General features: G+C 47.4%; 1 protein-coding gene across 9 annotated transcripts in view; it reads left to right on the plus strand.

The window, feature by feature from the left end:
- Positions 1-17,667, plus strand: part of NPRL3 (NPR3 like, GATOR1 complex subunit) — a 42,605-nt gene that overhangs the window by 21,445 nt on the left and 3,493 nt on the right. For 8 of the 9 annotated variants that reach the window (XM_064672709.1, XM_064672708.1, XM_064672705.1 and 5 more), the window contains 6 exons: positions 2,652-2,789; positions 3,505-3,661; positions 5,418-5,524; positions 6,752-6,881; positions 14,537-14,726; positions 15,867-16,059. In XM_064672709.1, the coding sequence (XP_064528779.1) occupies positions 2,652-2,789; positions 3,505-3,661; positions 5,418-5,524; positions 6,752-6,881; positions 14,537-14,726; positions 15,867-16,059 (915 nt within the window). Of the gene's footprint in view, positions 1-2,651; positions 2,790-3,504; positions 3,662-5,417; positions 5,525-6,751; positions 6,882-14,536; positions 14,727-15,866; positions 16,060-16,410; positions 16,503-17,667 lie in introns of all 9 variants that reach the window. The other variant, XR_010434669.1, reaches the window with a different exon arrangement.

Raw genomic sequence — 17,667 nt, forward strand, 5'->3', positions numbered from 1 at the left:
TTTGAGCTGGTTAAGGAGAATAAAGGAGAACTGGAGAACTGTGACTCTGGATACTTGTTTATTGGTATTCTGTTGCTGCTTTTTGCTGTTCTCCCTCTGCCCCTAAAATAAGGTGTAAAAGTGAAGGCAAATGTGGGTCAGAACTTCACTTTCCAGGACTTGACTGTCCATCCATCCTTTTGCATAAATCTTTGTGTCTCTGTTGGTGACATTATTTAACTGCTGTCTGGCCAAGGGCAGTCACATGTGTTGCTGCTGGAGGGTGTAGCTTATTCTTTGTCAAATTATTAAGACACTTAAATTATCTTCCATCCAAGGAGGGGCAGATGAAGGAGAAATCATGTGCATAAAGCCATAATGAAGGCTGGAAATTGTACAGTTGAATGCAAATGCAGAAGAATGAAATTAAGATCCAGATCAGAACTGAAAATCTGGTTTTCTTGTTGTCTTTAATTCTAGACTCTTGTTATATAGTGCACTGTAGACAAAATTATGCTGTGGAGAGGGTAATTACATAATTAAAGCTTCTGCCTTGGTGCACTTGGACTGAAGAATGAAAGGAACCAACTGGATTTTTTTTTTTCTGTTTCATGAATATTAAACTATGCAGGGAAAATATCCCTGCAAGCATCTCATGTTCTCATGTATTTCTGCTGCTTTTGGGTAACCCAGTTGAACACCCCAGTTGCTCTGAGGTGGCCTTTTAAGTCACTTGTCCTGGTCATTTACTGTCATGTTTTCTCCTGTGAGGATTTGGCCTGGGAGAAGGTGTGGATAACCACAGCTTCAGTGTGCCTTTTCCTTGGTGAATTTTGAGAGAATCCAGGTTTATCTGTCAGTGGGGTGTGTCTGGAGGGATGAGCTGCAGCTTTTAATGAAGAAAAACGGAGGTGTTTGTGCTTTGCATGTTCCTGCAGGGTCTGGAGCCTCTGAGCAGATGAGAGGCTCAGAGGGACAGTGGCTTCATCCTTTCAGTTCCTTTTTAAAAAAGGAAAACACATACACTTGTCTGCTCCATTTGCAGCTGGAAAAATCAGGGTTTTTTTGGAGTTCAGTGGAAGATATGAGAACAAACCCATGGCCTCAGCTTTTCAAAAGCAGTGTCTGCAGTGAGACTTTTCCCTAATGAGTCTGATCATGCACGAGGCAGGAGGGGATCGTGTTTGCTCCCTCACCACTCTGTTGTGGTTTGGTGAGTAGTTACAGCAGCAGCCAGAGCTGCCCAGTGTTTTTGTTTAAAGCTGAATTTTCAGGTCTCTCTAAACCCTCTCTAAAGCCAGATGAACTTGAAAAAGAGCATGTTAGTTTGTGGCCTGCAATTGAATGTTAGTTATAAATGGCTAAATCACCACATGAAGAGTTTCTAAGACGTGTATTTGCTCCTGGCATGTTTTTTAATCTGTTTTGTGTAGAGGGGAAATTCATGGGAGCTATTGACACAAAAGACATATATTGCGAGTCTCAACACACTTGAATTTAAAATTCGGGCTGGAATTTTCAGAGTGCAAGCTTTGAAATGTCATTTTAGGCCAAAAAAAAACCCCTGTTCTTTTGGGAGAAGGTTTAAAATCAAAGGACATCCTCAGAGATTCAGCTCTCTGGTGCAGGCAAAATTAGCTGTTGCTTAAGATAGATTTGTATTATTTGTATTATATTTGTTTGTGTGTGTTTGTAACTCAATGTACATGAAAAGATTGCTGCTTCCTCCCTGCACGTTCCCACTGCCTCTGGCACAGCTGTTCCCAGGCCAGCATTCCCTGTCAGTGGGCTGGGCAGTGTTGTGAGGGTTTGCAAGGTGGTACTGGCTTAGCTCCTTGTGGTACACTGCCCATTTTCAGTAAATATAGTTCCCTGCAGAGGTATATTCCACCTCTTGTCCAGATTTGCAGACTCCTGTAAAACCACCTGAATGACGTTCATGGCTCTAATCTCCAGCTTTCTGGGTTTTTTTCAGTGAAAGAGGCTTATCTTTGCTTTCAGGCTGAACACGAGGGTCAGACTTTATTGTCGTTCCCGAGATGTCCATCATTTCCACTCCAATCCTGTTGTCTGAATTCAGCTTAAGGGCTTAGCTTAGCCTCTGTGGTTTCCTAGAATGAAGAAAGCATTTAGCAAGCACGTTTGTGATTCCGTGTGACAAGCAGGAACAGGTTAGTAGGAAACAAACAACCTGAGCAGAACTGAAGGAGGCTGTTATTGTGGAAATGTGCTGCTTGTAACAGCCCAGTACAGACATCTCCTTTTCTTTTCCCTTGAAGAGGAGGATGGAAATTGGAGGTGAAAACAATGTGCCCAGTTTATCTTTGCCCTTTGCAGCTCTGGCCTAGGGAGTTTTCCTTTCCCTTGGAGTAGATCTTCAAGAAACTTTTTTAACTTAAGGTACTGCTGCAGTGTTAAGAGCAGAGGGAGCAGAAGCTCAGTGGTGAAGTCTTTCAGATCTCCCCAAAAACACTGTAGGGGATGATGCTCTGAAAGTACCAGTTAAGGAAGCCCTTGCAGTTGGGAATCAGCTGGTCCTCAGCCAGCCTGGGGACAGACAGGGAACGTTCAGTCTTTGCCTGTCCTGATCCAATTCCTGTGCAGGGGTGAATCTGGACCACTGCTTTCATTTGTGATACATGGTAAATGCATTTATTTCGTTGCTGTTTTAGTCTCTGCACGACAGGGGTGGTTCGTTTGCACATCAACAACTGGCTGGAGGTGAGTTTCTGCCTCCCTCACAAAATCCACTATGTTGCCACCAACTTCATACCCCCAGAAGCAATTGAGAGGAGTCTGAAATCCATCAGGTGAGAGCAAGCTCTGCCCTTCAGGATGTGGCCAGTCCTCCCTCAGTTCTGGGGGTGGTGCTGCAAACATCTGTGCTGGCACAGCTGGGGGATGCTGTGACTGGGCTGTACTGGTGGGGGGCCCTGGGCTGACTCCCTGAAGCTGCTGGATCCATGGTGCTGTGAAGCCACAGCCTCTGTGTTCACATCAGCTGGTTGGGCTGAGGTCATGCTGCAACAGAGGCCTGCACTGTTGGCAGTCAGAGGATCTGTGTGTTCATTTTAATCTTTGACCCAGAAGTAACTCTGCTTTTAGAAGAAAGAGAGCCCAGGCCCCATCATACCTTATTTCCTGCATTCCGTGTTTGCAGCTCTTTATCCTGCAAAAGTAACTAAATCTTGCTTTTTTTCCTTTCTTCTACTCCATTCTGTATTTCAGTAATGCAGATGAGTGGTTTCCAGACTAGTTCTTCATATCCTGCCAGCACAGTGCAGTCTTTTTTCCCTTGTCACTGGGGTACCCAGTTACCATATAATCCTTTATCCCCTTTTTATAGCAAGCATCTTACCCTGTGACATAAAAATAAGGTCATTTTGAACCCAGTTAGAGCAAAAAGATGATACTAGAAGTTCTTTTTTTACCATTAGACTGACCCCAGGTATCATGGTGTGGGAATAACTAAGCCTTCAGGACAAGCTGCAGTTTACTGTGCAAATGTATTCTATTTTTCTGCAGGCCTTACCATGCCTTATTACTTTTAAATGATGAGAAGTCGTTGCTTAATGAGCTCCCGTTGGACTGCTCTCCTGCCCTGGTGAGAGTAATTAAAACTACCTCTGCTGTGAAGAATTTGCAGCAACTGGCTCAAGATGCTGACTTGGCATTGCTGCAGGTACTGGGAGCTGTCAGAGCTGTGAAATGCCTTCAACTCACGAGGTGTTTTCTTGTGTGTGCTGGTGGGTTTGTGTGGGGCACGAGCACGTCGGCTCCCTCGCTGCGAGCAGAGTGCACCAGCCTTGGAGCCTGGGGAGAGGCTGGAGAAGCAAAGGGCACAGCCCTGCAGCCACACTGGGGTGACAGCAGTGCCTGGGGGTCTCCAGTCCCCACCACTGCTCAGAGCAAGTCCCTTAAAACAGGCTGATCAGAAACTTGTCCGTTCAAATTGTGATATGTCCAGGGCTACCTCCCACAGCCCCTCTGCTCCAGTGTTTGACCAGCAACTTTCCTCCTGTCTAATGGGAATGTCCTACTGTCCACCTTGTGTGTGTTGCCTCCAGTCCCATCCCTGTGCCCCTCTGAGGAGACTTGCTCTGACTTCTCTGTGCCTTCCCACGTTCCCCAAACCAGAACAAATAACACTCTTGACTCACAGCACAGTGGCTTCTCTGGGTTTTGCCACGCTGATGTCGAATGGAGGCACCCAAACTGCAAGTGAAAATTTACAGCTGCCATGGCCAAGTAGGTTGCTTCTCCAGGATCTGCCAAGATCTTTTCTACCAAAGATTTCTGAAGGCCTGTGCAAACCTACATATCAGTTTCCCTTAGTCCATGGGTGCACGCACTTTGTGGAGTCCCTGGAGGAAGCTCTAGATTAGGCTTGGCCAAAAATTTTGAGCCAGTTTTTCCAAGCCAGCATCTTTCCAAATGCCTTTCCAGTACTGACAACCAGATCTCAAATCTGAATTGCTGGAGGTGATGTGATGAGCCCTTGGGAAGGCAAGTTTGTGCCAGTGGAGGGAATGAGACTCTGGCACTCACACAAAACATGAGTCTGCTGAGAGACCCCTATGGATGACTGTGATCACTGGGAATGAGATGTTCCATAAAAGAGAAGAGCCACTCCGTGCTACGAGTCAGTTCAGACCCAGGGACACAATCTGTGTGACAGGGAGAAGAACACAGCTCATCATCACACGTGCTCCTGATCATAGGTCTGCACCAAGGGAAAGGTCGTGCTTTGTAATAATATTCCAGCTCTGCCTACAGTGGTCTGTGGTGTTACTTGGCATTATTTAGCTGTGGGGTGAATGAACTCTGGAAATTCCCTTCTGTTTCTGTAGTTTTGTTCTCCACAAAAAAGCACAGTTAAATGCATCTAATGATACAGGCTGGATTTTGTGTCTCGTAGACACTATTTATGTGGCTTTTCCAGAGCCATTAGCAACCACTGACTTGTTTAACACATTAAAATACTTTGTGTAGTTCATTATTGAAATACCTCACTGCAGTAAGAAGTTAGTGTTGGTTTCCTTTATGTTTGTGTCATAGTAGAGGCTGATTCTTTTGTTTCATTTTTCGTGTATAACACTTAATGCATTTTGTGCATAAAGAAAAACAGTTTTTTGGGGCGTGAAAAGTAACTAAACCTCTATTGATACAGTTTGAAGAAATTCCTTTGAGGCAGGAAATACTAAGTTGCTCAGAAATATGAAGTGAATATCTGGAGCTTCATAACCCTGTCAAATGCTTTTTGATGTGCCACATGTTATATTAAACCACGGATTTATTCTGAGGGCAGGGCGAAAGGACGGAACAGTTTTCTTTCATTTCAGTTCAGACAAGGTTTTTCTGTCCTTGTGTGGAACGTTTGCTGAGAGTCTGAATTGTGCTTTTTGCTCCCCTAATTTTTCCCTGTTTTCTCAATGCAGGTTTTCCAGCTTGCTGCACATCTCGTTTACTGGGGAAAAGCAATTATTATTTATCCTCTTTGTGAAAACAATGTCTACATGCTCTCTCCAAACGCCAGTGTCTGTCTGTAAGTAGATGAGTGTCTGTAGCAGCACAGTGGTGAGGAGTGCAGAGGCACCTTCCTCCTCTGACTGGACACAGAGTGGGATTGTTCTTCATGTATGAATTTGCTGAGACTCTACAAACCATTACCTGTGCCTGAACTTGCACAGCCAGTGTGGGCAGGCAGGAGCAGCAGAGCAGATCAATATGCTCCTGTGGTGCTGTGGGCCCTGGGAGCATTATTTACCCTGTGAAGCTGCTGTTGGTATTTTTAGTACTCTTGCTCACTGAATGTCCATATCAGGAAGGCTGTATGGACCTGGAGCAAGAGGGAAGCATTTACAAAACAAAATGCTTCATGATGAAGTTAAATGGGTGTTTTATAGGACTGCCTGTGTGTCTGGCACACAGCATCACCTGGATGGAATCAGATCAAGTCAGTGTTGCCATCACTATTGTACTGTGTCGTGTGTTGGCATTTTACACTGTGTGCCTTGTCACAGACAAAAGGCAACGTGGCCATTTGGAGAGCAGGCAGAGGCACTGCAAGGAAGATGTGGAGGCAGTGGTGGGTGTTTTTGCTGTGCTGAAGATTGGCAACCCTTCCTGTGCTGGATTTTGAGATGTTTTTAGACTCTGTGTTGGAACTCGGTTATAGGAAAATAGTTTTAAATCAAAACTTCTCTGATGAAAGTATAAAAATAGGGCTGGAAGGGACCTTGAGGTCATTCAGGAACAACTGTGCCTGTGTCATATATGGCAGTGCTGTTCTTGAAGACCTTTGGAGATGGAAATCTTAAAACAGTTTTCCTAATATTTAACTTGACTCTCCCTCACTTCTAATCAGTCATATTGCTTGTCCTGTCAGCAAAGGCAGGGGGAACAGCCACATCTGCAGCTGCAGTCTGCACATCCAGAGACTGTGTGTATATCCTGCCCATCCCTGCCTCCTCTGGACTGCCCAGTCCCTGTCCCTTTGACCAGAGACTGCGCAGGTCTGGACTTTTTATCACTTATATTTTCCTCCTCTGGATTCCCTCCACACCTTGAATAATGTCCTGGAGCTGGATGTAAGTGCAAAAGCTTCTAGTTACTTCTGCAGGATGCAACATGCCATCAATATCCTTAGAGTTTTCCTAGATCACAGGGGATATTTCATTTGGCAGTTGGCACTTCTGTAACGCGTAAATGGATAAATGTCACCCTGACCAGCACTGCAGGACTGATCTCTGCCTTTCCCTCTCTCCTGCAGTTACTCTCCCTTGGCAGAGGCGTTTTCCTGCCAGTTCCGTGGCCACAACCTGCCATCCATGCTCTCCAAGTTCTCCCTGCCCGTGTCCCTCTCGGAGTTCAAGAACCCGCTGGCGCCGCCCGTGCAGGAGGTGAGCGGGGCAGGGCACGACAGCTCCTTGTCCTCCTGCTCGTGGGAACAAGGAATGGGGCTGCTTCTGGAGTGCTTGGTCAGGAACCTCCTGTGGCAGGTTTAGAAGTTTCCAGTTCCAACTTATGGTTTGTTGTTTCATGTCCCCGTGCCAAAAAGCGGTGGGGATGTTCAAGGTGAACAAAACCAAAGCACGGCCCTAAAAAAATAATCTTTGTTTTCCTGGAGTGATGTAGTAGGGAAAACTGAAACTCCATTTGGTCTTGTTGCAAACTATCATAAATTAGTAGGACTTGAGTGCAAGTTTGTGGGTTCCTCACAATCACATTTAATTTTATTATATTCCATCTCTCCAAGTTCACAAATCTGGTTTTGAAAGCAAACTGTCTGTTCACTTAGTTTTGCTGTGAAACTGGGATTGCTGAAAGGCTGTTGGAGGAAGTAGACTCAGTGTGGAGTCAGCAGGAGCCCATGTGTTACAGCATTAGGTTTTTAGTGTTCAGATTTGGGTTAATAATGTGTGGATTTGAGATTTGTGTGCTGTTTTGCTCACGCATCAGTCATGGCTTGTGGCACTTCTGGGAACTGGTGAAGTGCAAGAAAGAGCTCAATAATATGAAGTCTCCTGGCTGACACTGCTCTGTTCCCAGATGAAGGGGCTCAGACCTCTGAGCACAGCTCAGTGTGGCAGAGGAAGCACAGGCAGAGTCCTTTGGCTGATGTCTCTTGGTGTTGTTTCTGGCCTTCAGGCTTGGATGACCTGCTGGCTGCATGAATTCAGCCACTGCTCAGAGACAGGGAAGATCAACATCACTTGTGCACTCGGGCACAACTGGGAGGGAAGAATTTGTTGTAATTACAGGTTGGCAGAGATGATGATCAGAGATAAAGATAAGTCATGATGTAGGTCTAATCCCAATAGTATGTGCTGGTCAGCTGCCACCTTGGGAGGCAGGGGAAGAGCAGGACTTCACAGTAGGTACAGACAAATCAGTGTCCTGAAAATTGAAGCTGAAATCATAGCATTAATTTTATTCTAGCTGCAGGAGACATTCTTAGTACTCCTTTTAAAATTAATTGCTTGCCCTAATACTTCTCCCTCAATACTTCTGGCTGTTTTCAGGCGTCCTACTTTTGTTTAAAATACACAAATAAAGGTCTGCCACTTATTGCTGCAGTTCTGCCTGGAAACAGCAGTGTGATAAATGCTTGCCAGAGCTGATGGGGTGCTAATGTGGCTTTTTAGCTGCTCACCTGTCCATGGTGGGGTCCTACAGGTCAGCAGCACAGCTGGCTCTCAGCATCCTTTCAGCCTGTGTGGAAGGATGAAGGATGATGCTGTGAGAAGGTACAGGCTGAAAAGAAGACTTGAAAACCGTGGTTGCAGGAGACTTGGGGCCACACTGGGAAGGGGTGTGTGTTTGGAGATGGAGCCCACCATGCACCAGTGGGCTGCTCAGAGCCATGGCAAGTGGCTTTTTGGTGAAGCAAAGTGTGGCAGCTCTTGGGGTAGCTTAGATTGGAGAGAGGTTCTAGAGGTATTCATATCAGTACATTTTCTTCTACTTTGATTTACCCATGCAGGACTCTATTATTTTTTGTTAGGTGCTAGCCTTTTAAGAGAGGTGACTCCAATCCCTGTCCTGAAGTGATCAGGCTCCAATTGTAATTAACAGATATCCAGTCAATACAATTAATCTAATGAGATGTGAATGGGTTTTTGTTCCACTGTGCAGTGATAAAAAATGCTACACTCTGAACTGTAAATATTGTCAAATTTGCTTTGCCTTTGAAAAAAATTGAGGAAGTTGGGACCTTTGCCTGTAGATTTGTTCTTTGTGTGCACAGGAGGGGATGTGAGGTTTTTTAACTTTGAAGATTTTCAGCAGTTGCCTGTTATCTCGTGCTTTCCATCAGGCTGAGGGCACTGCCTGTGCTTCTGAAGGTCATTTGTGCTGGAAGGTCAGTACTGTGGGAGGGGGTGTATCTTCTGCAGACACTGTTATTGGTTTCATGGCATCCATCCCATTTGATTCTTGTCTTAAGCCTGGGATTTGCTCCCTCCTTTTGGCATCTGCTTCTGGGTGGGTAGAGAATACAGAAGGCATTAATAGAGCCCTCCTTAAAAAAGGAGAGCTCTCAGAGCCCTTCCTCCTGTTTTTACACAAAAGTATTTGAAAGGGGACGAAGTTATTTTTGTTGGATTACTGTTACATGGGTGGAATTTCTCCATTCCTTTGGGTGGATGAAAAAAATGTGACACTCGTTTTTATACTTGGGTGCTGTGGTATTTTTTGGCTGGTTAGAGGTACGAACAACCTGCAAGGACAGGACTGCCTTGAAAGGTGGAGTGCATGTCTACAATCTGCCTTTGGTGTCTGCCAGTCAGGTAGGTGGGAGATCTCCAGGGAGTGGTGTCTGCCAGCCTTGCCAGTGCTCTCAGCTGTGCCCTGTGCCAGAGACAGGAATCCTTGATCGTGCCATCTTGGTCTCTTTTCTTGCCTGTGATGCTGAGCAGTGTATTGCAGTTGAACTCTGGTCATTGTGTATCTCTCAGCTGAGAAGATTTTGGTGTTCCTGCAGTGCTCTCTGCCTGCTGCCCTCTCTCTGTGTTCCCTGCTGGGCTGGCTGTGCTGCAGCAGTGTGAGGTTGAGCCCACACCTACAACTCTGCTGATCTGATGGTATCTGGGTGCTGCTGAGCCCAGGCCTTGTTTTCCCTTCCCACTCCCAGGTGTGTGCACACACACACCTTCCTCCCTTCCCTCTTCCCTTTGCTACAGCTCTGGCTCCTGTCCAGCTTGACTCCATTCCTTTCACTTGTTTCAGCTGCACTAGTTTTCTGCCAGGTTAGCAGGTGGAATTTGCTCAGGGGAGGTCCATCGAGCTCCAGGGCTGGCACAGAGCGAGGGGGTGATTTCTGCAGACCTTGTGCAGCTGGGGGGGTGAGGGGAGCAGAAGCTGTTCTCCCCTTCTCACAGGGAGTTGTCTCTCGGCTCCACCAGGCTGTGTAGTGTCACCAGGACTCAGCAATCCAGTGCAGCCTGGGACTGTCCTGGATCTCACCAGGGTGCAGCCATTGGGTGGGGGGATCCTGGGAGCTGATACAAAGGAGAACTCATGTTCCCTTTTAGTGTTTTTACTGGAAAAGAAGCAGTTTGCATCTCCTCTACCGCGACCCCAAAGAAACTGTCCCTGTTGTGCTGCCTGTGACTGCTGGTTCCTGTCCCCGTGGCACAGCCTTGATGTGAGCACAGAGCACACTGGAGTGGAGCTCTGGGGGGGTTCAGAGGGCTGCACATCCCTAGGAAAGCACAGGAGCTCTTGGTGACCCATGGCCTTGGCAGGATCTGTGCCAGGCACTGCCACTGGTGCATGGGAAGGCTTCGTTTAACTTCCTTTGCAGTGCAATGCATTCTTTGCACAACGTCAGAGTTTTACACCCAGCTGCTCTGCACTAAGTTTCCTTGCAGACCAAAAGCAGGGAATGGTGCTTGTGGCTTCCCCTCATCTGTGCAGTAACCTCAGCTAGAGTATCTGCTTCAGGAGAAGCTGTAACATCTCCCTACCCTGCCTTCAACAAAGGTGGACCAGCAGGAGGGATCCTTCCACCACAAGGTCCAAGGAGTGTTCCTGGGTGAACCAGACATCTCATTTCCTCCCTGCATCCATAATGCACGTTGTTATTGTTGTAGTTCTCTAATTCTCCCTCGATGGGACGTGGTTAACTGCAGGAAAAAACAGATGGGGAAGCATGACAGCTGCTGCTGAACTAAATCTGTTTAACTTTTCCCTGTTGTTTTAGTAAGTCTGGCCGTCCTGCAGGGAGTCAGGCACTGGGGGATGAGGCCTCTGCCTTCTGCATCCGGAAAACGTGCCGTGCTTTGTGTGGGGCTCGGTGGAAAATGAGCCCGAGTGTGGGGGGATGGAGTGGGAGGGGAGCTGCCTGCACACACTGAATAGGCAGCTGTGTCTTCAGAGAGCCACACTGCACGTGGGACTGCTCTGCTGGGCATCTGGAAGGCATTAGGAGTCACGGGAGCTTTTGCTGGGAGAGGTAGAGAAGTGGTATTAAGATTCATTTATATTCGGTTGGAGCGGGTATAAAGTCAGGGGGGTTTAGCACAGTAAGTTAAAAAAATATGTTCTTGCTAGGCCTAAATGGAGGGAATGTTTAAGCTGAGAATTTAGAGCTGTTACCTAAGGATTAGACAGTAAATGTTTCATATTACATTAGTAGGAGTTTTCAGAGTCTGTTTTCAGTAAAACAGGGAGAAGCTCTAATAGCTGATCTGCTTTCCATAAAACAGCGTGGTTTGAATGCTAAAGAAACATAATATATTTCAGCAAACATCCCTGCACCCTCTTGACTTGGAAGGTGCCATCCTACAAGGCAGCCCTTAGTTCTCAAGTTGGACCTTGAAGAGTGCACGTGTCAAATAACTGGATGATCCAGGCTGGAGAAAGGGGCTTGTGTGCTTCAGCAGGCAAAGCAAGCTGTGTTTTAACTGAGAGTGTCTCCTCATGTAGTGAGAAACAAGCTAGGATTGAATGCTCCTGGGTTGCTTTTTTCCCTTCCCTTTCCTGAACCTGTTGCTGCTCCCAGTTATCCTTAGCTTTTTAGCCCCGGGAAAGAAAACAGCCTTGAAGACTCCTTGCAGGAAATGTGTTTCATTTAACACATTTCTCAAGAGTTTCACAAGTGCTCCCCTTGGTTCCAGAGAGTAGAGAATAAGGAATGCTGGATCTTGTCCCTCCAGCAGTTGGGGCTGAGCTTTCCTCTGGCCATCCCAACCTGCCCAGCTGGGCTGACATGCAGTGCCCATGTTTTTGGGAGCCAGTGCAGCATCTCTGCCTGTGTCAGTCAGCACAAAGCAGGGCATTGTCCCAGTGCCTTCCGTGCTGCCTTGCGCGGGCTCTCCCTGTGCCTGGGCCCTGCTGTGCCTGGGATGGGAGAGGCAGGGGATGGGATCAGCTGGGCTGATCTGTGCCAGCAGGAACAGACCAGATGCTGTGGCAGACAGGACCCCTCAGAGCTGGGAAGAGGCAGCATGGGCAGATGGGAAGGATGAAAAGGGAACATGGATGAAATTTGGAGTGGGTTGGTAGTTAAATTAAGCAACAGAGAATGTTTTGCTTTGTATTTCCCTCATGGTCCTGGTGTTTCAGCCAGAAAAAGCTGGCTGTGGATTCCTGCTGTGCCAGAGGATAGCTGAGGGAGCACAGGCAGTCCTGGGATTGAAGTATACCCTGCCTGGGAAGCTACTCCCAGCCCTTTTGGCTTCAGCAAGGAGCCCAGCTCTGATCAAGTAGGCTGAGACCAGGCACTAAGATAACCCTGTACTTGTGGGGGAGGAGGAGCATTTCCAACAGCCAGCACAGCACAGATGGCTCGGGGAAGCCTCTGCTCCTGCAGACCTGTCTGTAAACTCCATCAGAGCCCAGGAGGAGCAGATGGAGAGTGGATGGAAATTCAGTGTTGGTGTCCAGAAGGCCATGCAGCAGAAGGTGTTAGCAAAGCCTCTGCTGGACCTTATCTGTGAAAACACTTCTGCTGGTGAGAAATGGGCTTAAACCCAGAAGAAGTGGGAGTGGTGTGAGGCACATCTGCAGTGGTGGCACAGAGCACAACATTTGGGCAGGGCCCATCTGCAGGACCCTGCAGCACTGGGGCTTTTTCTAGGACTGGATTTTAAGAGGTACCAAATGCCTGCTGAAGTTTGGCTTAGTGCAGATAACCATCATGGCTCATCAGTCTCTCTGGTCTAGGGAGGATTTTTCAGGCTCACTTCAGTATGGAAGAAGTTTCCTCTAGTTCTGAAGTTGGTCACAGCCCATTTCCAGGTGGCTGTCTAGATATTTCCACATGAGTAGAGACGTGAAGGTGCAGGATTAGAGAGTGTTGGATAAGACTTTCCATGCACTTGGAGCTGTAACTAAAGCAACTGGCTCTTTCTGTAACTCATGAAACCACCGAAGTGACCAGTGGAGGTGGGTCTGGGTCAGGCTTCTGCAGGTCTGGTAGAGCCTGTCTTACTGTCTCTTTGAGTTGCCTTGGATTTTTCCAGGGTTGTTTTGTGCTGTGAAATGTGCAGACCTCTTTCATTTGCTGATCAGACATCATTGTGTGCCAGCAGGTTGGAAATTTAAGCAAAATAAATGAGACATCTTTCCATCCAGCCCTGCATCTGGAAGGAAGGTTTACAGCAACATAATCACTGGATAAACCTCCTCACTGTTCCAGGCTGACTTCAGATGTTAGCAAAGCACTATGTCTTTAGTGTCTTTTGCCAACCTTCCTCTTCTGTAGAGTTTTCATTAAACATGTAAAATGAATTATGGCCTTTCCAAAAAAATACATGTTTGAAGGCGATCCCAAATAATACGTTTTGAGGTTAAAATCCATTGAGCCCCCAAAAGTGGTAATCCCTGAAAAGGCAGGGTGTGGGTCTGTCTGCAAACAAAAGAGGCTTCTTTTGTGATTTGATAGCAGAGGAGGAACTGAGAATTATAAGATTTATGGAAAAAGGAAAATTATGTGGGCTGATGAACTTGGGTTTGGGGCTTTTATTGAGATTTGGCCTGTTACCCTGATGATTAATGCAGCAGAGTGAGCTTCCTTCTCAGAGCCTGAGCTCATGCTGCATGTGTTTCTCTCACCAAAACACCGTTGGTTGCTATGAAATCCCCAAACAGCTTTGTCAGTGAATCAGTGTTCTCAGAGCCCTCAGCTACGGGGAGGGTTGCCTGCAGTGATATGAAAAGGCTTTTCATGCAGAAATCAGACACAACGATGCATTTTGAATGCTCCTCCCAAGCTCCTGGAAACAGGCCATGCCAAGATCCTACAGACACTTGCCCCTGGCTCTGCCCACTGCAGAGCAGGGCTTGGGGGACGTGGGGCAGCTGCTCTGACACAGGTGTTGGGTGTGTTTGATAGGAGAGACATCTCTCAGTGCTTGTGAACCTCTTGCCTGCCTGCACCCTGAAACCCCAGGTGCCTTTGTAAGCTTGGCCTGTGTTATTACAGCAGCAAGTGAGGGATACTGACCTCTGCATTGAGAGGGGACTCCCTGGCAGCACAGCCTGCTGGCCCTTGCCAAGGCTTCTGCTGGTGGTGGTGGTGCTGTTTCTGTACCTCCCAGCCCTGGCAGGCTCTGATCTCCAGAGCCTCTCCCATGGCTACTCAGCAGTTTCCCATCTCACAGCAAATGGCTCCTATTCCTGGGCACCTCTCCTGGTTTCTTCAGCTCTGCCCCATCCCCCTGCCCTCTCCCAGCTCTCTAGGGGAGCTTGCCCTTCAGTCTGCCCATGTGGGACTGACCCTTTGGTGATTTATTTTAGTGGCCCTTGTGTAGAAACCAGCAAACTGGGGCAGGGCTGGTTCCTTGGAGGCCACTGGCTGTGCTGGGCAGTGTTGCACAAAAACATGTTGAACATTAAAGGCTCCATTACAGCCTGAGCACCCACAGAGGCTCTGGGTGTGAGGAATGTTTGTGCCTGGCCACCTTTTCATGATTGGAAAAGAGATAAACTCTCCTGTGGGGTGAAGAGCCTTTCTCATCGACCGGTTAGTCACAAAGTCTGACCTTTGTGTGCTGTTTTGCCCCTGTATTTCATTTCCTGGGTGTTTAATCCCCTGTTCCTCCCTCTGCAGACCCAGCTCATTCAGATGGTGATATGGATGCTGCAGCACAGGCTCCTGATCCAGCTCCACACCTACGTGTGCCTGATGGTGCCCCCGAACGAGGAGGATCTCCGGGCCCAGGACGAAGACATGCCCTTCACTGCCAGAGTTGGAGGCCGAAGTCTGAGCACCCCCAACGCCCTCAGCTTTGGTTCTCCAAGTATGAGCACACCTGTCTCTGCTGTTTCAGACTCCAGCTCACTCCTAGAGCTCCCCTGAGCCCTGCCAAGGGCCAGCAGGCCTTGATAACGAGACCGCTCCTCTCAGTGGAGTCCTTGCTCATTAGGCCCAGCCTTTCTTAAATTCACACTGGACATTGGTGAAAGTCCTAAGGACTAGTAGACCTTGAATTCTTCTTTTTAAAAAGAAGCAATGCTTTGTAATTTGCCAGGTTCTCATTTGGTCATGTAAAAGATTTTTATGAGAGGTGGTTCCATTTTTGTTTTTAAAGCAGCTCCCTCCTCCCTTGCTGCTCTCAGCAGTAACCCCCGTGTTCCTCTGACTGCACCACTGTTACTGCCCAAACTTTGGATTTCAGGAGAGAAAGAAAACTGAGAATTTGTTTCAAACACTGGTTTCTGTGGGCTGTGGAGCCACCTGAGGAGACACAGAGCTGGCTCATTCTCACAAATGATTGATTTCTGTTTATGTCTCCTGACTTATTTAATCTCAGTGCCATTCTTCAGGGTGATTCCAGGAAAGCGTTTTTTAAAGAGCATGAGTCAGACACAATGCTGAAATCCCCAAACTTTCCTGCCTGTGCTGTTCTGAGCAGTGTTCCCAGGTTGGGTATGGGGAGAGATCCTCTGTACGACTTTGAGCTTTACAGAAGTCATGACTTAGGGCAGAAATCTTGGAATGTGAGTCAGACAAGTCTGTGATCTGCTTCTTCTGGCTCGCTCACAAGAGGATATTGCTTCTTGGCCTTTCTGCCTGCTCCCACCTTCTGTGCTTGTTAGGCTTTTCATGTTACCACTTCACGGTGTTCCAGCAGAGCTGGCTGGGAATTTTCTTATCAGATGTTTTTTATGGACTGTTTATGGTCTCCAGAAGTAGAGTTTTTCCACACAAATTGAGGACTTTGTTGAAGCATTTGAATTTCCCATTGAGAAAATCGAGGTGTTGTCATATGACTAATTGCAGATTCATGGGGCTTTTGGAGAGCCACTTTCTCTGCTCCACAAATCTGAAGGGATTAGTTGGAAAGGCTGCATGGAAATAGCCTGAATTGGTAATCTTTGCATCGTTGTGCTGTGGAATATAAAGGTTGTGTGTGTCTCTCTGTCTCTCCCCCTGATAGCCAGTAGTGATGACATGACTCTGACAAGCCCCAGCATGGATAATTCCAGTGCTGAGTTGATACCTGGTGGGGACTCACCCCTGAATAAAAGGATGACGGAGAATCTCCTCGCCAGCTTGTTGGAACACGAGCGGGAAGCGATCCTGAACGTCCCTGCTGCCCAGAACCCTGAGGATCTGCGCATGTTTGCGAGGTGAGGAGGGAGGATGCAACTCTGTTGGTGTGGACTCAGCCAATCCCATTAGCCTGGGGGGTTGGAGGATACATTCCTTTGGGTTTGTCCCTCTTGTATCTGTTTCATGTGTGCACAGCAGTTTTTGACAAAAACTAATACCTGTGGCATAAGAACACCTGTTAACAGAGTCCTGGGGTGTGAAGCAGCATCAGGGCCTATGGCTGGGCTTCACTGTTTGCCTGCCAGTTCTTCCTGTGTCCACACGTGGCAGACACAAAACTGCACAGCCTGACAAACCCTTCTGAGCAGGCCAAAGTGAATAAGACCCAATGGTGCTGATGCTGCCCTTTTGTGTCTGTTCATTTTAAGGTTTGTGAACTCCATGCAAATATGAGACAAGGAGCATGAGACACAGAGCCAGCCTTGAAACCTTTTGCAGAGCAGTCTGTGAACGTTTCAAGGTGTGTTTTGCAGCAGTGAGAGCTCCTTGTGTTAGGCTAATTAGGTTAAAGGCATTAGGGGGTGTGAATAGTAGCACACATTTTGTTGTTACGAATTTCCACACAACAATAACACACATGATGTGGTTCTGCACGTGGTGAGAGCAGAACGACTTCCTGAGCAGCCATCTGGGAAGAAGGGAGGGAGGGGAGGAAATGCTTTTTCTTCCTAAGGATTGCAAAACTCAGTGGCATCACTGGAATGCAACTTTCACTGCTTTTCATACTTGTGGGGCAGAAAACCACCCGAGGCAAGGGCTGCAGCTGTTCAGTACTCCTGGGTTCAGTTGGTAATCCCCTGGAAATCTGGTTCTCACCCTGGGGTGGATACAGTCAGGTAGCCCAGGAAACTGCAATAGCAGGAAAATACTTTCCTTGTCTGCAGTAGATACAGCTGAGGGACTTTGACAGAGCTCTCAAAGCTTGTGGGTAGTTACTGCTCTCTGAATCACTCGTCTCCTTCATCTTCTGCAACTGTTCAGAGGATATTCTCTGATTGAGAGGCAACATTTTGGCCGTTTGAGAACTCTGAAGTGGTTTTTCCCTGTTACCAGCTAAGTCATTACAAAACCAGTGAGAAAAGAAAGTAAAAACAAAATCATATTTAATGATATCTTAAGACAGAATTTGTGGGGGGACTCTTTGGACCAGTTCAGTGCCAATGCAGATTCTTATTTATCCTAGGGAGAGGAAAGCATGTTGTGATTGCTCCCCTCTCACTTCCCTCATCTGGGTAAAGCAGCCATTTGAAAAGGTTTGGAACTGCAGATGCAAAAAAATGACTCTGATTCCTTTGTGAAAGCAGCTGCTGTGACCAGGCAGCTGAGTGATGTGAATTGTGCAGTTTGCTCCTGCACCAGGTTCTTTTGCAGATCCCCAGGATGGCCTTGCTGGGTCTGAATTTCCAGTGTGCTACAGCTTGGATTGACAAGTGCTCAGGGTGCTCCCGGGAGCAGTGAGGGAGGGAGGAGATACAGGAAACAGATGGGTCCTGTGGGCACACACAGAAATGTTCGTGCAAGACCCTCTTGGTTACCAGTGGCTGTTTTAGACACCATAACTTGGAGGCTGTGGGTGTGTTTTCTCTCTTTTTGTGCCATAACCTTCAGAAATGAGTGTCTGGGTA

The sequence above is a fragment of the Pseudopipra pipra genome, chromosome 16 (genome assembly GCF_036250125.1).
Source record: "Pseudopipra pipra isolate bDixPip1 chromosome 16, bDixPip1.hap1, whole genome shotgun sequence".
NCBI classification, from domain to species: Eukaryota; Metazoa; Chordata; class Aves; order Passeriformes; family Pipridae; genus Pseudopipra; species Pseudopipra pipra.